Source organism: Ischnura elegans, chromosome 7 (assembly GCF_921293095.1).
Source record: "Ischnura elegans chromosome 7, ioIscEleg1.1, whole genome shotgun sequence".
NCBI classification, from domain to species: domain Eukaryota; kingdom Metazoa; phylum Arthropoda; class Insecta; order Odonata; family Coenagrionidae; genus Ischnura; species Ischnura elegans.
Window position 1 is genome coordinate 8,944,143 of NC_060252.1, and position 23,085 is coordinate 8,967,227.

The following is a 23,085-nucleotide window of genomic DNA, read 5'->3' on the forward strand; positions in this document are numbered from 1 at the left end:
GGGATTCTACGCTGGGAAGAAAAAGGGAGGAGAATGGACAAGAAAGAGGAGTTGGAGAGACATTTTATTTGAAAACTTTTCCGCCCTCCTAAAAGCCTCTCTGACCCTTACGGAAAAACCAGCAGCCCACAATCCTTGTAAACAAAAAGTAGATCTTGACGGAATTTGCTCTGATGCAGTTAAAGTGACATCAGGTGTTCCACAAGGAAGCATGATCCAGGCCCTCTTTTGTTCATTATATACCTACATTAATGACCTCTGCTCCCCAATTAGCAGTAAAATATGTTTATTTGCTGGCAACACTGTCATCTATTGTGAAATTAGTGATCACTCTGGCTACGAAATTTTCTTGTCGGATTTAAACAATGTTCATTTGTGGAGCCGAGAGTGGGGACTCGAACTTAATCTGAGCAAATGCATGTTGGTACATTTTTTGCAGATTTCATCCAACTATAACTAAGTTTATGCTGTGGATGGTATTAACATAAAGGAAACAGACGAAGTGAAGTACCTGGGAGTTACGATAACCTCGAACCTATCGTTGGGAACATATATAAGAAATATTTGTGGCATAGCCCTCAAGAAATTAGGCCGCAAATATTTCTTATATGTGTTCCCAACGACAGGTTCGAGGTTATCGTAACTCCTAGGTACTTCACTTCGTCAAGCATATTGTGGGAAGATTTTCAGATGAGAAAGTAAAATAAAGGTGCTATTTCACACTCGTCTGACCGCACCTTGAATATGCAGCGAGCGTATTGGATCCGGGGAAGAAAGACTTAATCCGAGAACTAAATAAAATACAAAGGAAGGCTGCGAGATTCGTCAAAAACTGCTACGGGCATACAGACAGTGATACCCAGATGTTAAACAAATTAGGCTGGGAGCTGCTGGAGGCTAGGAGGCTGTGCGCTAGGCTTAGATTGCTTGAACAATTGAGAATGAATATCTTTAACAGCGACTCGGAGAACATAATATTAGAGCCCTACTATATTTCCAGGTCGGACTGAAGCGATAAATTAAGAGAGATGTTTTTCCAAACATATATAGATAAGCGAATTCGTTTTTCCCTCAAACCATAAAGGACTTCAATAAATGCCAGTCTTAATTTCATATCCTTTTTATGTTCAAATGGCTGGAGTCCTAACACCCCCTGCCACATTCCTTCTAGGTGGCTTGCATGGTAGTAGGTAGATGTAGATGAATCCTCCCCCTCCTCCTACGGACACCCCCGCCACTACCTTAGTCACCAACAACCCTCAAATGCCACATCATCTCCTTGAGATTTCTCCAGCCACCCCTCCCACCATCCCTCTCCCTCCCCCACTGAAATCACCTTGCATTTGTCACATATAAGGACTTAGGTATTTGCTTGAACCCTTTGCACCTGAAGATGACACGGCTGCATCGTAACTAGTAGTACCATGAAAATAAACTGGTGGAAGAGTGTTTCTCTTCATTTGCTCAAAATGAGCTTCCACAAAGTTGAGCCTGAGACAACGGAGATTATCAAAATTGGCCATTTGGATTTGGAAAATACATTCGCACACTATATTTCCTTTTACGGTTATGTTTTTCCAGGTCAAACTGGAAGCTGCTAAAACCACCCAAGATGATATTGAGGAAACTCGGAAAGGCTACATCCCATTAGCCATTCGAGCTCAGATTCTGTTCTTTTGTGTGGTCGATTTGAGTTCCATTGATCCTATGTACCAGTATTCTCTTGAATGGTACATCACAATAATGATCTCCAGTATTCACCAAGCAGAGGAAACAGGTATATTCTTGAGTTGAGCCTCACTTATAAATTAGTACTTATGTAATCACTATAAAATTCAAAACAGTGTTACTGAGTTTGAGAGGTTTGAGTACTAATGGCTCTAAATTTGTTTAAAAATTCTTTTTCTGGCCAATTTGACATGATTTCCATTTATAAACTATTTCCTAACCTTTTATTTTTTGTTCTCAATTTTTCTGCAGAAAATACAGAAGAGAGAGTAGAAAATATAAAAAATATATTCACCTTTAATCTATACTCCAATGTTTGTAGGAGTCTGTTTGAAAAGCATAAATTATTATTTGCCTTCTTACTGTGTGTCAGAATTTTGTTACATGAGGAAAAGGTTGATCCACTAGAATGGAATACATTCCTGACGACTGGAATTCCGAGTGAGGTTAGATCAAAGTATTTGCTTGCTTAATCATTTTACTTGGTGCATGGCTTTCTTCAGTGTCTTTATATTTTGATGATTTATTTCATAACATGTAAGGTGCTTGGGGGTAACTGGGGCCTGGTTAGATCATACATGGGAATTTTTAGTTTATCAGTTTGACAAACCTAATTCATCTTCTTTTGTTCCTTGAATGACATTCCTTACCTCATTTGGAGCCATTTTGTGATTTTGGGCTGCAATGGAAATTTAGTGGGGAGATTTTTCTTAGCAACAGTGAAATTTTCTGGTTTTTATTGTTTTTTATTTATGCATATTTATTTTACAAAATACATAGTGCATGTATTGCACATACATGGGCAACTACCCATTAATTATTAAGAAATCATATATATGCAACATCAAAAGAACCAAGTTAAAAATAAAGATTAAAATAAAATATCAATGCATCAAAACGACAATAATGAACAGGATAAAAAGTAAAAGGAAAAATATTTCATATCTGATTAAAAATGTTCTTCAAATGAAAGAACATGAAGGCTATGAGGTTTAAGCAATGTTCCTCAAACATTGCTGAAACCTTCAATAAATAGCCTTCATGGCAAAAATATCGATTTCAGGAGGAAATTCATTTCCTTTCTTCAGAGTCCTAGCAATAGAGCTGTGGTACATACGAGGGTTGTATCAAAAGTAATGTTCCTTCATTTTTTACAAATACAAAACTTTGTTTATTTATATTAATTTTCACATTGTTGAAAAGCTTACACTTTTGATTATTTTCCAACGAAGTCTCCATTTCTTTTGACGCACTTTAAAAGACAGTGGTCCAGCTTTTCTATCCCTAAGTTGAGGAAGTCTCCCGCCAACCCGTTGAGGAAGTGTGCAACCTCTGCTCTGACATCATTGTCGCTCTTGAAGCGTTTGCCACCTAAGAGTTTTGTTTCAGGGTTATAATGAAATACCCACGCTTCATCTCCGTTGACGACAGAGACCAACCACTCCTTCCCCCCCCCCCCCCCTTGAATTGTTGAAGAAATTTGCGAGCACAGTCAAGGCATTGCTGCATGTGTCCGTCAGTCAGCATACGGGGGACCCAGCAAGCACACATCTTGCAATAACCTAACGTTTCTGTTAGAGCTCTTTCAATTGTGCCGTGGGAAGCTTCAGGAATGCGTTCAACAAGTTCACGGACAGTGACCCTCTGATCTTTGAACAGCTCACTGTTGATCTTCTGGACAATCCAAAACCGGCAGTCTTCCACTCCATTCTTCATCGTGAACTTCCTTGCGACCCTCGGAAAAATCGGGTTACTGCTCGATCCTCACACTTGGCAGGAACGAGGATCATCACTTTCATTGTTGACGGTTGCCAAGCCAATAAGGAGCGACACAGTAAATCACGGACTCGAGAGTAGGGGAACCACTGCGCACGGCAATGTTGTGGAATTTAGCCTATCACCTTTGCTCAACATTGTAGCTCATAGCCCATGTAACATTTTTGGTTGGCCCTCTGTTGGCAGATGGTGGGACACAGCGGTTGGCCCATGGTATGATTTGGTCACCTCGCCAACCGTATCCCAACCAACGATTCCCCAACGATGGGCCAACAGAGCATTACAGTCGGGCCTTCGTATTCCCAACCAGAGGCCAACCCCTCTCCAACGATACACCGTTGGCCCTTTTAAATTCTGCCATCCGTTTCCCAACAAAAGCTATATTTTACTGGCATTTCTCATTTTTATAGAATGAGAGTTAAATTAATTTACCTTCTCACTTGATACGATACCGGTAGATAGAATCTTTACCTTTAACTCCCTATAAATCAAAATGAAATTAAATACATTAACAATCAATGCTATAGGACAAAGTAAGGTTACAGTGGTTAAAAGTGGAAAACAAAAAATCAATATCAGTTCAGAAGGTCCCCAACTTTTATTTTCACAAATTAGGACAATTTTTATTAGGACAAAATTAGGAAAATTTCAACAGCACCTTTCCATATTACAATATGGCACACACAAAAACTGTCCATCTTCTTTGTAGGGCAACAAAACACACTTAGATAAAATCTGGGTGGACTGCAATTTGCATCCAGGTACTATTTTTTTTACTACAAATATACCAATGGTACCACTTCTAAGAGGTAATTCAAAGAAATCCTCCTTAATTTCAAACATGTCACACTGCAAGATGTACACCCCTGAGTTACTTGATTCAATTTCCTTCACAATTCCTATTCTCTGGTCTTCGGTAACGAAATTGTTAAGTTTAGTCCATTTTACTTATTTGGATTAATAAGTGCAAGATTTAGGGATATTAATAGGAATCACAGAAACACTGATTGAGTATAATAGTTGATGTATTTTCCATAAAATAATAATTGTGTAGTTGTTATTTAGGTTTACTCATACAAATTCAATCTCATTCTCTTCAGAGAGGACTAAATCACTCACTTTGTCCATTGAAACACTGTTTTCATTAAAACTTCCACTTATACTAGATATGCCACAATCTGAAAAAATATACCTATCGATCTATCTAAATTAATGATGAAAAGTTTAAAATTCCACGAAACTATCTGTTTAAGGTAACATGATTTTAGGAATGCCAGTTTTGTAAGACTTACCAAATGAGGTCAATGCCTTATTTTTGTTAGAAGCACTCGACTTATTTTATTTAACTGCTATCACAAAGACAAAGCCCTTACAACCAAACAAGTCTTGGTTGTTAGGTTGCTAGGGAAACATGTGAACCGTATCCTGCAACGTATGCAATCGAGATATACATCGTGCTTATTCACGGCCCATATCGAACTTCCATCGGTTAACCCTTTCGCGCCGAATCCCGCACCTGTGCGGCGAGGATTTTTTTTCCTCAACCATTTTACTTATTTGGATTAATAAGTGCAAGATTTAGGGATATTAATAGGAATCACAGAAACACTGATTGAGTATAATAGTTGATGTATTTTCCATAAAATAATAATTGTGCAGTTGTTATTTAGGTTTACTCATACAAATTCAATCTCATTCTCTTCAGAGAGGACTAAATCACTCACTTTGTCCATTGAAACACTGTTTTCATTAAAACTTCCACTTATACTAGATATGCCACAATCTGAAAAAATATACCTATCGATCTATCTAAATTAATGATGAAAAGTTTAAAATTCCACGAAACTATCTGTTTAAGGTAACATGATTTTAGGAATGCCAGTTTTGTAAGACTTACCAAATGAGGTCAATGCCTTATTTTTGTTAGAAGCACTCGACTTATTTTATTTAACTGCTATCACAAAGACAAAGCCCTTACAACCAAACAAGTCTTGGTTGTTAGGTTGCTAGGGAAACATGTGAACCGTATCCTGCAACGTATGCAATCGAGATATACATCGTGCTTATTCACGGCCCATATCGAACTTCCATCGGTTAACCCTTTCGCGCCGAATCCCGCACCTGTGCGGCGAGGATTTTTTTTCCTCAACTACGAATGCCACACCAGTGCGTTTTGAATGTTCTTACCCTAACCAACGAATGCCGCGCCTGTGCGGCACAGGTCGAAAAAAGTGACCGTGGCGGACACAATAGACCCACGGACGCGGTCGCCCCTTGTGATCCGCCTTAGCACGAGCCAGCCCCTTCTTCGGCCGCTCAGGTCGACCCTTTCCTATCCTCTCCACGCGGTCAACTACTGTTATTTGCAGTGTGTTTTCCAAAAAAATATTTGTTGCTTACTTTTGAAATCCAATGCTAGAAATGAATTCATCTTTTTTAGCTGACCACACGGAAATTTCAAACGAAATTCTTACGTTAATATCAACAGAGTTATAGAACAACTAGTAACTATACTAAATCCGTCTATATAAACGTTAGAACTTCGTTTAAAATTTCTGAACGCTCAGAAAAAAACACGAAATTCATTTTGAATTTAAAAAAATCGATACGAACAACAAATATTTGCATATATTCTGCGTTAATATTTTAGCTAGTTGACCGCGGACTCGTGCTAGGAAGGGGCTTTTAATCCCTCTAGGGTCTGGGACAGAGGCCAAGGAAAAGGATCGGCGCCCCACCGAGTTGGGTCCAAAAATGTTTCAGGAGGGACCCACTGCCTTTAGTCGACGCGGAAAGGCTTCGTACAGAGGAGTAAAGAAAACTTTCAAGAGACTCGTATTGAGGAAGAATTTCCTTCAACGAAGGTCCGGCGCGAAAGGGTTAAGTTAGACTCGAAACAGACAGATCTTATAAGGCTACAATTTATCATGTGCCCTCCGGGATATATATACTAACAAGTCGCATTAAAGAAGCCTCCGCTTCTTGGAACCATTTATGTCAACTACCATGCTGAAAACACCAGAAAATTAGCAGAACATTACTTAAAAAAGAGTTATGCATAATTTCCAAAAATTATCTTATAATATATTCTTAAAAAATTAACTTAAAATAATTATTCTGCCTGTACATAGTCGGTAGCACTGACTGTCAAAGCAAGCGATTATGCCATCCCTATTTTTTAATGAATAGATGCTACCGATCCGATAACCATTTGATACGATAAATCGATTACAATGGAATTTTGCCCATCTCATGTCGGAATTTTGTTTGCAGCTCTCATGGCGGAAATTGAGGAAATGGTATGATGTCCCAACGGTGGCCCAATGATAATGTATTTCATAGGGCCATCGTTGGGGATTTCCGTTGGGCCAACAGCATAAACCGTTTCGTTGGGCCGACGAACAATATCTGCGTTGGGCCAACAGCGGAATTTGGTAGGCATATCCACCCACAATGAGCCAACCGTGACTACGGTTCCCCAACCGAGGCCCAACGGTCAATGTTACTTGGGAGGGAGCCTTACTTTTGGTACGACCCTCGTATAATTGTGTCTATAAAATTCTCTATGGAATAAAGACTTGCTTCTGGTAGCATAAGATGGTATTTGTAGGGTTACTAATTCCAAAAGTTCGGAACTAAAAATACTATGTATTATTTAATAACTTGTATAAGAACATCATATCTGCCATGGTCCGCCATGAAGATAGAGTTAGAATTCCTAAGTCCATATATGCATCAGGGTAAGAGATATTATTGATGTCAGCACCAACTTTGTGCATGCGTGGCCGAATAACTCTTTGAACTATTTCATGCCTATTTTTATGACACTCGTAAAATGGTGACCACTCAATGCTGCCATATTCCAAAATAGGTAACACAAACATGGTAAATAGTGATGTTGTGACCGCCTATGCCCCAGCTACCCCAATGATGAAAAACTTTTGGGATAACCGGAACACCCCTATTATAAAACCTATAGGAAGTTTAAGGATAATAACAACCATATACATGAATAAAATCAAACTCCATCTTTATCCTAAAGTAGGTCATAGTTACACACCTCATAAATCTGTTTTTCCTTGTTTCGAAAAAGGAATCGCCTATCCATCATCCTATTCCTGAAAACATGTAGCACTCTTGTTGTGACCAAGCTAATCCTTGGGTCAGTTATGACATTTTTGAAAAATGAATGGATCTTGTTAAGAAACTTGGTTTGAAAGCGAAGGCAGGCTAAATATTCAACTGTGATGAGACTTCCTTTTGTCACGATTTCTCCAAAACCAGATCTATGAGAGCTATTAATCAGAATATACAACACAAAGCAGGCTCATCTGGAAGAGAAAACGCAGCAACATTGCTTTGTGTTTCTGCTGAGGGTGTGATGCTTCTTCTATTGTATATGTTTTGGAAAGAAAATGCATGACTGTCCTAATGCAACAGCCATGCAGATTTTTCATAAAGTTGCGTAAACCAATATTTTTTCTGATCATTTGAAAGTACTGCATAATTAGGTAGATCCATTACCTACGATTATGGTTTTTATGCTTCTTTATCGGAAATGCTGAAATGTACAGTCATTCATTAGCTATTTTTAAGAGAAAGTGAATGTAATGATAGTCATGTGAGGGCTATTCTATTCTCAGGTCATATTTTAAGCATATATGTATTTTAAATTCATTATTAAATTGTATTTCATAAGTAAATGAATTCCATCTATAGGATCTTCCTAATCCTGCTAAAGATTGGCTTTCTGTAAGATCTTGGAGAGAACTACAATGCCTGGATTCGTTGCCAAAATTTTCTGGAATAGTAAAGGAATTTCCTTCCCTCATGAGTAGTTTTCGTGAAATATTTGACTCGGCAGATCCCCATCGGTTAGTAAATGTGATGATTTAGTTTGTTGAAATAATGTAATTTTTTGTTTAATAAATTATATTCTTCCTACATGCATGATATTTTGAATAAATATAAGACTGGCCACTGAGATGTAGTGGATATTTAAGTGAACTGACTTCAGAATACAACTTTGCAAATCCCAAATTTTGTTTCTGTGAAACAATGAAAAAGCATTTTAGCAGTGAAATGAAGTGCCTAAGAGGCATTTAGTATACAAGGAAATGGTGGTAGCATGTTGTATATTGATGGAAATGCTTTTTCTTTTGCTATAGTGTAAAATTTGGGTAAGGATATAAGTTAAATGTGTTTTTATGTTTATTTGAGATAACTGTATGGCATGCCACTACCCTTTGTGACCCAACTTAATGAGGGTTATGGCCCATTCTTTTGCCTCAGTCACAAAATGAGAAGCCATAAATCCACACAGGAAAAATCATTCACCTTGACCAGGATTCGAACCTGGATCCCTCGATTTCCGGCCAAGTGCTTTAGCCAGTTAAGCCTCGTAAAGCACTCTGCTGGAAATCGAGGGATCTGGGTTTGAATCCCAGTCAAGGCAAATGATTTGACCTCTGTGGATTTTTCGCACAATTTGTACATTGCGGGTGACTCCATAAAAGTTATCACCGCGGCTAGTCCCTTTATACTTAAATGAGAAGCCATAAGTTGAGTCACAGAGTGTTATTGCCTAATATATACTGCTCCATTTTTTTAAATGGATAACACCACAATGTTGCAATGAGAGGCTGTTGCCTCTCTACTATGGCTTAGTGCAAACCATTTTTCAAACCAGCCAGACCAAAAACTTTTCTTTTTTGCTACTCTGCTGTTCTGCTCAGTTTATGAAACATATCAAATGAGAACATTTTGTCCTTTGACATGTTGGGAAAGCACAGAAGAAATGTGAAATTGGGTAATCACATCTTGTATGTTGGTGACCATCACCAAGCGTCTCTGTCGTTCTGCTACCATACTGTTATATGTACCTCTCAATATCCCCTGCTTGTTAATATGTTGTGCTCACATAAAAGTATGCGTTTCTGTATCCAGTGATAGCTGTCCAGTCACATTTGTTCACCTATTTTTGATTTTGATTAGCAACTCCCCTCCATGGAATTATTTTGGACTATTTGCACCAAGTTCTAGTTCTTGCAATAACAAAATGTATGTTTATAATAAAAATGTGTATTTTAAAACATGCACTAATTCTCGAGTTGTGTGAGTTTAATTGTACATACATGTACCTGCAGCCTCCCTGCGAAAATGCTAAATATGGCCTGCATCAAAGGCTAGTCAAATATAAAGGGTGCTGGACCAAGAAGTGTTAAGATTGTCAATTTCTGATTGTTTCCTAACCCATACGCATACTGTTTTGTTCAGGCTACCTCTGCCAGGGAGATGGGAAGAAGAACTGGACCAATTTCAACATATGATGGTTCTGAAATGCCTGAGGCCTGATAAATTGACTAATGCAATTCAAGAGTACTTGGCGGAAAACTTAGGAAACCAATTTGTTGAACCTCAGTCATCTGATTTATCAGCTATGTTTGCAGATTCCAATCCGAAATCAGCTCTGGTTTTTGTACTTTCTACTGGAACTGATCCAGCCTCTGATCTTTATAAATTTGCTGATAAGGTGTGTATGCATGCTAGCATGTTTTTTTTTATCCTAACTTGACAATAAAGGTAGTTGTCAATATGCTGCTAGTTCTGGAATTTGTGTGCTGCTGTATGAGAGTTACAGTTGGGGGGCATCCATTAATTAGGTGAGGCGATTTTTAGACCCCACCTCCCCTAAGTATCGTGAGATTTAGCTCGACCCCCTCCCCCCTTCTTATCTCATGTGAAATTGTTCAAAATGCGTGTTTTCAGTGTACATACATACCTAATCCAGGAAAAACAATTTACTTATTTTTATTTAGGATTAGTTCATACTAGAATTTAAGATTACTAAGATCATGGCCTAGAATCACAGTGAAAACATTTAGCAATAAAATACTGAAACTAGTGAAAGAATATTTGTTCTAATTAAGTCGATGGGGACCCATGTAAACACAAAAAATATAAGTTTGTAGAATTTAGTCATATTTTAATGAAGAAACACATTTTATTCAATGAGGTGCTCTCATAAAATTAAAATGCATAGTAATTTTTTTCATGTATAGATAAGTAAGTTAAAGTTATTAATGTTTGCAAAATACAACTTCATAATTCTCGATATTCTTGTTGCTTCAAAGTTCGCAAAAATTACTAAATTCTTTTGTGTTTCAAGAACGTCCTGTGATGTCAGAATGCACTCCATGGCAATAACAAACAATAATGGCAACAACAAACAGCAATGATGATACTGATTCATAACTTGCAGGGTGTGTCAAAAACAGCAGTAGTGAAAAGTTTTAAATATTTTAGATTATATATATTGCGCAATGGCTGACTCCCACTTTGTAAAGGCGCATTCTGGGAACATTCTGAAGGTAGATTAATTCATGGTCATTGAATTCTTCTCTGACATTAAGATTTCTTGGCATGGAGTTGAGAAGCTGCAAAATTGAAATGTAAGACAAATGAAATCAACTATCTCGTTTTCTAGTGATGTAGAGCTTGGTTTGTATCTCACTTAGCTTCTGCCATTTTCTCATTGCTTTTAATGTTTACTGGGTACAATATTGGAATATGTGAAGTTAAAGTTTTGGAGAAATACAATGGGACATATTTGATGCCGATTTACTTAGCATTCCGAAGGTATGGAAGAGAAACATGTAAGATGAGGAGAAAAAAGAAGTAATAAGCACTATTTGTCAAGTCTGTGCTGCTTCTTCCAGTATGCATACAATCTTTAGGCCTGTCTATTATTCAGTGTAAATCCTTCTCATGACTGATGATGAAATTCACATGTATTGCTATGAAAAAAATTAATTGTACTGAGAGATACACAGGTTTTTTCTAAAACTGGGATAAATAGTACCAGTGTACTGGCACCACGTAAACGTATTGTGTACTGGACTCTGATGTCACGCTCAGCAAACATTGTAATGGGTCGTTTGGAGCGCAAGGTTACTATACAATTTTCAAAGTGGAATTTTACAAATAATGCATCGGTTGGAGAAGAACTGTTTTCACTGTAATTTTCTATCAGGAGGATATTTTTTTATCGCATAATCATCCCGATTCAGCAGAATTCTTAATTCATCCCAGTTTTCTTGCAATTTTACACTGTTTATTGTGGAAAATAATTACATGATATTTATTAGGACCTCCCCCACACGACTTTGATAAGAATCTGCTTGACCCTTCCTCTTCTCCCCCCCCCCCCTTCTAAATGCCTCACATCAGTAATAGATGCCCCCTCAGTATCTATACTCAATATCTTAGTGTTAATATTTATTTGCTAGCATAGCTGTAAATTATTGTGCATTATACCTGTGAATAGCCTGTGCAATTTTTAATGAGAATTGTTTTATTATTGCTAATTGCTATGATTTTCATTTGATATTTCAGATGAAATTCGGTAAAAAACTGAATGCCATATCACTTGGTCAAGGACAAGGGCCTCGAGCAGAGCATATGCTGTCATTGGCCATCGAATCAGGTTTCTGGGTGTTTTTTCAGGTAAGGCTGAAAAATTGATTGTTTACATTCTGTTCTTTTTGTTTTTATGTAATTTGCACAAAAATTTGCATGAAGCTGAATGATTTTATTAATATGCTGTGATACTTGCTTTTGGTGACTAAATCATTTACATTAGCTACCTACATAATTTATACTGATTTGTACACTGGTGTAACCATGGGGGTAGGGTGATTGAATCCCAGAAATAAAAATAAATGTTTCACAGCCATCACACCACGGTTACTTGTAATGTAGTATATCAAAGTATGGCTAAGTTCTAACCACACAAATCTCAAAAATAGCAACTTTTCAGGAGAGCAAAAAAAAGATTCATTTTTTTTACTTGTGCACTGAAATTAAAAATCAAAAGCTCATAAAACTGAAAGTGAAGCGTTCATTTTCAAACAAAGAGTTGTTTTTCGCTTGTATTTTATTTTTTTAATGTTATTGCACTATTTTTAAGATACCTGTCCCAAACCGTCTGAATTTGAGATACATGTTGTTAGAACTTAGCCATCGATATAATTGAATATTTTTATTTTCATTTGGCCTCCCTAATTTATTCAAATTAGTAGTTTATTTGAATAATTAATTAATTCTAACAGGTTTTCTTTCTGGTCATTCAATCTGAGTCATCTCCCTCCCCATAGCCGAGTCCTAGTTATGCATATGCATACATATTGATAGAGCTGTGTCATTCAGCAATGACTCTGTTGGACATTTGTTGATTACACCAACTATTGGTTATTGATGATTTGTCATATACACCTTTTAAAATGAATCTTTTGAGCATTTTAATTATAGACAATCTTTTTGTAGAATTGCCACCTTGCACCGAGTTGGATGCCTAACCTGGAAAATTTAATGGAAAATATCCCTCCTGATGTGCACAAAGATTTCCGAATATGGCTCACATCTACTCCATCCCCTCATTTCCCTGTGTCAATTCTTCAAAATGGTACAAAAATGACAATAGAGCCTCCACGGGGAATTAAGGTAAAGGCATCAATTATTATTACAAACAGTACAGACAGTGCTGTAGTTGGGAAAAAAATTTAGGCGGTGTCACCAAAATTTGCCAACAGCTGAACATGTATTATACATCCGGCCACTAATGAAATGTCAAACACCAACTCTTACAAATTAGTTCCGTTGTGCCATGAGATAACTCTGAACAAGTAAATAATCATTTCTGATTTTTTCTTTCTGAAATACATTGGACAATTGACAGGTGGAACGAAACCCTTAGGACGGGCTCGCGGGGTACACTCCTGGGGCAGGGACTGTAAGCGTTAGCTTTCCTCCTCTACCACCAGAAGGGGAAGGACGGGAAGGAGCTAGGAAAGGAGGCGCCGCCGCGATGAGAGCCCGACGACGCCTCCAGGGGAAGGACGGGGGAGGAAGGGAGGGGACGAGGAATCCTGCACCGTCACAAGGCGGGCAGGTCCTACCATCAGCAAAACCAAGCTTACGCAATTAATATGCTACCAATTTTAGTAGATTTTCCTATGAGGAAGAAAAATCTATCGATCAAATCGGTAGATTGGACAATTGACAGTAGGGCTATTTTTTACAGATTTGAAAAGGTAGTTTAACCGGTATGCTTATAACGAGTTTGGATTTTAAGGGGTACGCCGTACCGGCCCAACTACAGCACTGAGTACAGGAAGTGAAAACTGGAGCTAGTCAAGTTTACAAGAAACCTCAAACTATTCTTTTAAATGGAACAGTTTCATGCTTTTATTTAATGTTATGTATTGCCCCATCTCAAATTTTGTTTCCTCCTTGGATAGATAGTAAAATTGTGAACAGCTGACTTTATTACAAACTTTTCAAAATATCTTATAGTTTTGGTATGTCATATATGATGTAACAATATAATGGACTTTTCTTTTTCCCATGTTATCAAAAACTCTTCATAAAATGTCTCTAGATATTAGACAGTTCAGATGACATTTTATGCAATCGAAAGTACCTATTTACAGGCATCACTTTCAATGCTGAGGGAAATTTTTTTAATCATTCCCAGTGATGAAATTCATTTATTGGAATATGTTTTCATTTATATCATAATTTAAGGTATACAGTAGATTCTCGTTAATACGAGCAACGTTATTACGAAGTCCTCGTTATTACGAAGCAAATAGTCGGTTCCGACGAAAAAGCCTATCCAATTTACAGTAAAAATAAACGTTATTACGAAATTACGAACCTCAGTTCCGGTCCCGGCGGTTACAAAATGAACTTTATTACGAAGTTCCGCGGAAAAGCAACGGCATTTAGGTGGATATACACTTCACTACGTTATCATCATTGATCTACGTTTAAGTTCTCTTCTTGTACTGTGTTCGAGAGCGTCAATTTTGGTCATTTCTTCAGTAGGAGATACTTCAATATGCACTCAACATCACATAATAAGTTTCATTCCCGAGGAATTGTGGTGACCCACTCATTAACGCTCGTTCATTCGAAGTAAAGTTAACACCTTCCTACGCAGATTGGATTTACGAACTTTCAGAGATACAAACATTCGAAAAATTCAAGCGCACCCGAAATTTCAAATTTGGCGCCTTTTGGAGTTTGCCGATGCGACATGACGTGGCGTAGAGGAACTCGCACTTTGGGCATAATCTGAACAAATTATCATTTAGTCCGGTGTGGATTCAAGAACTGTTCAGCGTTTCACCCATTCGTTCTCCGGCTACGTTGCAAGCTAGATTATTTCGTCACAATCGTGAGTTAATGCAAAACTGTGATGCAGTGTTGCATTCAACAGGATAACGACTCTCCTCGATGCCTTGCATAGGTTTATCAACTAACGAGCAAGGTCTCGGAACGCATCTTCTTAGTATATTGAGGACTTGCGCATAATTTAATCATGTATATCATACACTTGTTGCTGAAGATTATAAATGCGGGAGATTGAAGATACGAGAAATTTTCACTGAATATAATTTTTCGATGATTCCTGAATGAAGCGTTCATACGAACTTCGTTATTTCGAACGTCCGGTTTTTCGGTCCCGTGAATTTCGTAATAATGAGAGTCTATTATATGTGCCTTAAATTTTTAATTTTGAAGAAAATAATGGGTTAGGCATGGCTGTTTAAACCACTGAATTTCCAGAGCATCCTGCACCACCAGCAAGAATGTGTTATTTGTGTTGAATCCATGCAAGGAAAGAGAGCTTATTTTATTTCCATTTCATGAAGGCATAGTATGCTCACTTGTGGTATATGATGCACAGGTTGCATATCTTCAAGATATCACAGGTCTTAACTTTCTCCACTCTATGCTGAAAATAATCACTTTAAATTGTTATACATGCTCCATAACTTGAGATACTGGTAATGCTTCATTTTGGTCACAATGTTGTTGCATTTTTCAATGGCATCAGCTCAGGTATGAATATCGTGCTGCTTTGCATGCCTTGCCCCTGACATTTTAGTCATTATGAATTCTTTAGTAGGTGTCCATTTGATACCACAATCGCGATACATTATGAACACACCTCAAGGCCAAGATTAGTTTCCTGTAAATGCAGTATATAGGGGGCTGAGATGTCTGTATTATGTCTCAGAATGAAAATTAAAGAGATGGATATGTGGAATATTAAATAACAATACTGTTTACTGTGATAACCGTGTGACCGACACCAGGAGGGACAGAACACAGGTTAGGTGACGTCTCAGGGGCTCATTGTAGACAAGGCTGGTGGTGAGGAGGAGGAGGAGAGAGCTTGCGGATGGTCTAGGGTTGTGATTGGTGGGATGAAAGGGGCGTGATGGTCCGGTCACATCGCACGTTTATTATGTCACAACACTACCTAATTAAAAACACACGGCAGTGCTACCACAACATGACACTCATCAAAGTAAAATATAATTAGTAATCTTTCATACCGACCACTATATGGAGAAAAATATAAGCACGTAATAAACAGATATACTAGGGGGCCTAGGTGGGGACCTGGGAGATAAACTCCTAGAAGTAGTGGGGGTTTGAGCAGTGTCGCAGTGATGGGGGGGGGGGGTTTTTGGGGAATATAACCCCCTCCAGAGCTCCAAGAACTTTTGAAGGTTAATCCATTTTACTTATTTGGATCTATATTACTTATATAATAGTGTTAGGATTAATCAATTATCCCTCAGAAAGCCGTAAAACTCACCATTTTGAACCATTATTCTTAAATTTTTCTGGAGGAGGCCCCCCCCCCCAAACTCCTGCTTCCCCTGGTGGGTATGCAATACCCCTGCACTCGTAAGACCCGTAAGTATTTCTTGTGCCTAAAACCCCCCCTAGCCTTCATTCTTAGCTGTGCCCCTGGGTTTGAGAGGTTATGAAAAGTTTTAGAATTTCAAGGCTTGTAACAACACTTCAATGTTGTCTCAAAACTAATTTTCCAAAAAATTAAGTTTTGAACATTTATGTACATTTTAAGTAATTTTACCTCATGGGAAGTTTCTATCTTGTGTTATGTTTTTATTCCCTGTTATTCATAGACACATGCACGTCAAGATTTATGATGTTATTTCAAGGACTGATTTCATTAGATGTGGAGACATGGATTTATGATTTGCGAGAGAAGCAAGAAATAAATTCCATATCTACCCATGAGCTCAGATGCAGAAAATATTAATTAAATGTGATAGTGATAAGTAAACAGAAGAAGTATACTAGGTGTCGTCTGTAAGTCACAAGCCATAGGTGAACTGAAAATGATGGTTATTCGTCAAAATTTTCTGATGGGCGGATTGTTTCCTCTCTCAATCAACAAGCTGTCATGTGCTCCACAGCTCATTGAAAAGAAAATGAGGTAGTAAAGCACCTGAGCACTTGGTACAATAGGCTTTACTCTTGTGCACAGAACAAAATATTTAAGAACACATTTTAAATCTTACTTTGAATTCATGAACTTATGCAGTTCTAATGCGAGTTAATCTAAGTTCAAGACTGATGTGCAAACGTCCATAGCTATCATTAATTCAGATAGTCCAGGTGACAGTATAGAGGTACATATGTGAATTATAAGGCTGTGGTTTGGTTCATGGTGCAACCTTTTGCATTTAAGTTTTTCCTTCAACATTTTTCTTCATTTTTTTAAGAAATACATTTTCATTTCAAACAAGGTAAATTGCATGCTAATAGGCATTTTTATGGCATGGTATAGAGATTTTGATGAATGGAGTATGAGATCAGCCCGTTTGTTACTTCATTTGGTCCACAGGTGGTAGCACCTACAATCCTTACAGACTGCCTCTCTTTGTTTGCGGCAGAACATCCTTTGACCCTCTTCTCAACCTCCACAAGGCATTCAGAGGGCCTCTTTTCAAAACGAGGCATTCTGGTAGTCACATCTACATCTAGGGCATAAACAAGGTGTGATCAAAAGTAGACCACGCAGCTTTTATTCTGTGCAAACCGTACAACTGATTGAAATGAAATAAAGTGCTTCATCTTGTGATATATCTGACGACTAAAACAAGAGGTGTTGCATTTGTTTACAGCGAGTCGTTATGCAGCAGTAGCGGTACATGTCTTAACCCGCTCGTCGCCACGTACAATGGCAGCAATGAAGGAGCTGGAGGAAGAGTGTGTGTGCGTGGAATTTTGTTTCAAACTTGGTAAAAATGCTATGGAGACGCTTGGAATGATTCAGAAAGCCTTGGTTAATGAAGCTATGAGTCAAAGCCAGTGTTTTGAGAGGTACATTTTAAATAGGACAGAACCTTGATAGATGAAGTTTCGTGAATGTGGGGGCCTTCCACGTCCACAGAGCCCAACCTTGTCAAATTGGTGAACGATTTGGTGCGATAAAATCACTGTTTTAATGTGAGGGAGGTACCTGGAGAAGTGAACATAAGTTTTGGATCTTGCCAGACAATTTTGATTGACATTATGGGCATGATGCACGTTGCATCAAAATTCGTCCCTCATGATGGTGTTTCCACCATGGTTACGCGCCAGCTCACATGCTGATCATGACAGAGTTTTTCGCCAAAATCAGAACTTCCATGCTCCTACAGCCACCCTACTCTCCAGGCGTGTCTCTATCAGAATTTTATTGTTTCAAAAGTTATAATCAACCTTCAAAGGGCACTGATTCAATGATATTGTGGACAATAAAACTAATTGTATGGTTGACCTGAAGAGGATCCCTAAGGGGGTTTACCAGGCAGGGTTTGAGAGCTGGAAGAAACATTGGCAAAGGTGTTTCGTCAGTCAAGGCATGTGCTTTGAGGGCGACAAGTTTGATTAAGCTGTTTCCGTGGAAATAAACAAGTTAAAAAATCAGTCCGGTCTTGTTTTGATCACACCTTGTATAATATGTGAAGGAGAGGCTTTGTGGTCTGTGCCAGCAGGGTGAATAAAGAGCATTAGCCAGTCCTTAACACATTCAGGGTGGAGCACGTCAATTGATGTGGTCCCGTCTAAGCCGAGATACGGAGCATGTCAATTGATGTGCTCTGCCGGTCGGGCCAGGAGCCCTTTCTCCACCTCCATACGTGACTGATATCCACTTCCGAGTCTTGTGATTGTGTGTATGGCCTTCAGCAAGCTTCCGTCTTTAGAAGCATGTGTGCTGTTTGTATAAAGCAGTATTTGAACGGAAGTTAACTTTCTTATTTTAAAGGCCGATATTGATGACTTTAAAGAAAATAGGGCCCTTTAGGGAAAATAGAATTTTTACAAAAAAATTTTTTTGTAAAAATTTTCCGGAAAATACACTTCTTAAAAAGCAGATACTGCCATTAACTTCCAAAATGTTAAAAATAAATCTCCCTGAAATAAATTTTAAAAATCCACATGAAGCACAAAGAGCAGCCTATTGTATGACTTAGATGAAACCACAGTATCTTAACTGGAGATTGAAAGGCTTGCAACTTTAGGCTGGAAAGAAATGGTATTAACAAGGATATTCTGGAATATCTTCCATCACCTGATGACACAGCCGTATTGCATTTGAGAAAGTCTCGTAATGTTGAACATGAGATGGAGATTGTGAGCTCGGAAAGTTTCCTTGCACATTTGCTCAAATTAAAATTGTCCCCATTGGAAATGATGTGCAATTTACACCTTCCCTCTGCCTAGCATTATTGTGACTCCTTTTTGTTTTTACAAAGATGATACTGTAACGGTTCGAACCGCGAGAGCCGCCCGCTCGCCTCCCGTCTGATATCTCCCCGAGCATGTGATAGTTAATTCTCCACTTCCCCAAAATATATGAATGCCCCTACTTAAACTTACCGTTTCAGGGCTCCAAATCAAGTCCCCCAATTGAACGTGCCTGCACGCACACTCACTTACAAAAGGATTGAAGGCACTCGTGGCAATAGCAAAAAAGAGTAAATTCAATGGTATCCCTTTCACAACTGATTTTAATAAATGAAATAACATTGATTCAAAGTTTACACAGAAACCAAAATATGCCCCAAACATAAATGATGAATCCCTTTCCAAAATACAACGGCGTCACCTCCAACATGAAATTTGAACATCCGTCTTCTCCTTCAAAATAACAATCTCATTTTATCAATGAATATTATGCAAAGATGATGATCCTTCCCAATAACAAAATACATCAATGCACCTTGGGTAATGAACAACGTGAATAGTGTGAAGTCAGACTCACAAAAATTACGTGCAAGGCAATTATGAAATTATGCGTTAGTCAGTTCAAATGGCCACCTGTCTTGAATTCGGGCTCAATGATATGCCAAGTAACTACTAACATTCAGAAAAAATTGCTCAAGCTCCTCCACGCTAGCACTTAAGTCTTGCAGGGCCGTGACTAAGACCAGTGAACAGCGAATTCACTAGGGCCTTTTTATGGAGAGTTCACTAGGGACTTTCGGAGGAGGGAACAATCTGGATTCAAAGGACCTTTTAGGGCTTTGGGAAATTCCAAGCTTACATCCTTTTTTAGATGTCCACGCCACCCCTTGCCAGCTGCCCACGTGCATGCCACCTCCACTTGCCGTAGCCTTGCTGCCACCGCTCATCACTGCACACTCACGATTCGACTTCTTTCGTGACAGAGCGTAGGAGAGAGAGAGAGAGAGAGAGCGAGACCTCTCGTCTCTCCCTTATATAACCTTTTTCTTTCCCATAACCACCTCCGATGCACACCAACGATGATGATGATGGGTTTTCAAATACGTTCCGGGAGAGAACCACAACGTCGCCTCTCCCGGAAATCCACTTCCACACTATTTCACTTGAATTCACATACATAAAAAAAATATATTCTACATTTAACAAAAAAATAAACCCTTCACACAGATTTAGTGCAGAACTCCGTTCCAAAATTCCAAAAATGTGAGCGTGCGCGCAGACGTAACCCCAGCCGCGATGTTTTAAACTGACGCGTCGGGCCGGCTCCGGACCGCACTGCTGCAATACATACATACATGTGATGAACACTGAAAATAGATATTTCAGCTGCTTAAAAATTGATCATGGCTCAATGACTATTTCAGGCAAATATGCTAAGAGCATACAAGAACCAAGTGGCTGAACTAAAAAGTGTATGGAGTCAACCTGATGGAAAGACCCCATGGGCTAAATGCTTGCTCTTTTCTTTGTGCCTATTTCATGGCATTGTGCTGGAGCGCCGCAAGTTTGGACCACTAGGATTTAACATACCATATGAATTTACTGATGGTGATCTATGCATGTGTATTTCTCAGCTTTTAATGTTCCTGAATGAATATGAGGAGGTACCTTTTGAGGTAATACTAGACCTGATTTCATTTTCTCATCATCTGAAACAGTACACTGTTTTTTATTTATATATTTATAATTACCTATTCTAAATTATAATTATTGACTACTAGTGAATGGTTCTCATGGGGAAGTGCCTTTGATAAGTTGCCATGTTGCACAACTAAGGACCCAGAAATTTTGGAGAATAAGTTTATGTTCATTTTTTTAATATGAAAGAGTAGAAAATTAATGTTTTTTTAAGTATAAACAAGTTTAAATTTGCTACTCGTATGATGTGGCAATGTTTTTCTCAAATTTATGTGTGAAATTGCTTGCATTTTGGTTTTAAACATAAAATGTGTGGCACAAGTCTTACTTTTTTAAACATTTAGTACAATAGTTTAGAAAACAAAATTAGCTTTAATTTTTGCTTCCTTGTGAAAAATCATGATGAAAGTAATCTCCTGCTCTTTGCTAACATAAGTTCTATAATTTTTGTGCCCCCAGTATCCACCAGTGCCATCAGTATATGACACCAGTATCATTTCTGTTCTCATAAATATATGACAGGAGTATAATTTCATAGAGGGATAATTCTAAGGCAAGACTGAAGGAGGTTATAGCTATTCCTCATTCAGCTTCTATTAACCCCAGCGACCCCTAAATAATATATATGTATCAATATTAACTAGCTGAGGAAAATTTTCTAGGCTTGCTAAAATCCTGATATTCAATGTAATAATAGCTCACGTAAGACACGGAGAAATCAGTTTCATTGCCAAATTAGTACTTTGGGTAGAATGTAAAAAAATAGTAAAATATGTTACAGTTACATGATAATTCCGTAACATATTTAAACATTAAACATGGAAAACAAAGGAAGGGTTAACACTTTTAGGTGTACTCATGTGCAATTAAGCTAAGTGGTCACAATACAATTCGTAAAATATTGCGACGTTAAAAGCTTAATGTCAACAAATGTAATCCCCATTGATAAAATATAATATATTTTCATTCCTTCGACAATGATGCATTTATGCCTCCGTAGACTTTCTCCGGAAGAGAACAAAGCCCTTCCCCATCAATGTCTAATTACACTACAAACAAGTAATTTGAGGAAAGTTGGACCTAAATTTGTGTGTCCAAAAATCATCAGTTCAAACCTCTTAAGGCAATGCTGAGTAAAATAAAGATTAACCCAGTTAAAAGTTAATATCATAACGAATAATTTAATAACAAATTAAATAGTAGATATAGCATAAGTAAACAATTTATGTTTCACTTTTCCATTTGCTGAAACAGATGTTTTGCATTAATTTAAACATTACGTTAAAACTTTATTTTGATTAGTTATTTGTATTAACTTTGAACCTTAGCAAAAATAAGAACAGATGAGCGACCCGAGCCTGAGTCATTGCATGATCCTGTTCATCAAATGCAGATGTTCAAATGAACACAAAATGAAAATGAAAGCGGGATCCCAAATGAAGGGGCTGAGGAAATGAACAGCCTTCAAAAAATAAATACCCTGGGGAAACAAATGGCCTCCGCAAAATGAATGCCGTGGGGAAGCAAATGGCCCTCGAGAAATGAACGCCCAGGGGAAATGAACGGCTTAAACGAAAGTATTATTTTGAACACCCGTTCAAAATATTAGGGTGTTTGAACCATTCAGCAGCTATTCATTTTCATTCTCTACCATTCATTTTCATGGAAGGAGGGGAATGGTAGAGAAGGAAGGGGAGGGGCTCTGTCGTCTGATGAACTTGGGTGGCCTTGGATGGTCAGCATCGTAACCGCCATCTGTTGTAGCTACAGCGCACTTGCTGGAGGAAGCTGCAGTTCAAAATACCTCTTCGTGAGCATACCTGTTGGACCAAATACGCTGCACGTGTGGAGTTCAGACATGAACAGTGAACAGGGAGTTTTAGGGTGCGGTCCGTTGAATGCTACCAATGCTTCGGAGTGCCACCAAGCGGTCCGTTATTGGCTACGGAGCGCTACAGGTTAGGCTGTGACCTCACGGCAAACATCATACACCTTTTTCCCGCCTCGCTCCCAATGCTCCTGTGAAAACTTGAGTCAGCGGAGGAGCGAGTCATTTTTTGGCGGAAATTTGAAGGGCAGTGCAATGGAGAGATTACTCATGATGCAGTTGTTGGACGCTGAATCTGGATGCTTTTTTTCAATAAAGGAGACTCCGAAGTACATAATAAATAGATGTAAATATAATGGTGAATTAAATACATAAATATAAGGCAAGCAATATCTATCCGTAAACATTCTCGTATCTCCCCCTTAATGAACTCAAATGTGTTTGGAAGTAGCCTTTACATTCAGAAAGCAACAAAAATTATTAAAAGGTGCATG

At 38.2% G+C, this 23,085-nt stretch overlaps 1 protein-coding gene across 1 annotated transcript in view; it reads left to right on the forward strand.

The window, feature by feature from the left end:
- Positions 1-23,085, forward strand: part of LOC124161960 (dynein axonemal heavy chain 1-like) — a 347,859-nt gene that overhangs the window by 307,816 nt on the left and 16,958 nt on the right. The window contains exons 27-33 of the mRNA XM_046538240.1: positions 1,582-1,777; positions 1,981-2,174; positions 8,224-8,378; positions 9,781-10,036; positions 11,899-12,009; positions 12,829-13,005; positions 20,490-20,741. Of these exons, the coding sequence (XP_046394196.1) occupies positions 1,582-1,777; positions 1,981-2,174; positions 8,224-8,378; positions 9,781-10,036; positions 11,899-12,009; positions 12,829-13,005; positions 20,490-20,741 (1,341 nt within the window). The remainder of the gene's footprint in view (positions 1-1,581; positions 1,778-1,980; positions 2,175-8,223; positions 8,379-9,780; positions 10,037-11,898; positions 12,010-12,828; positions 13,006-20,489; positions 20,742-23,085) is intronic.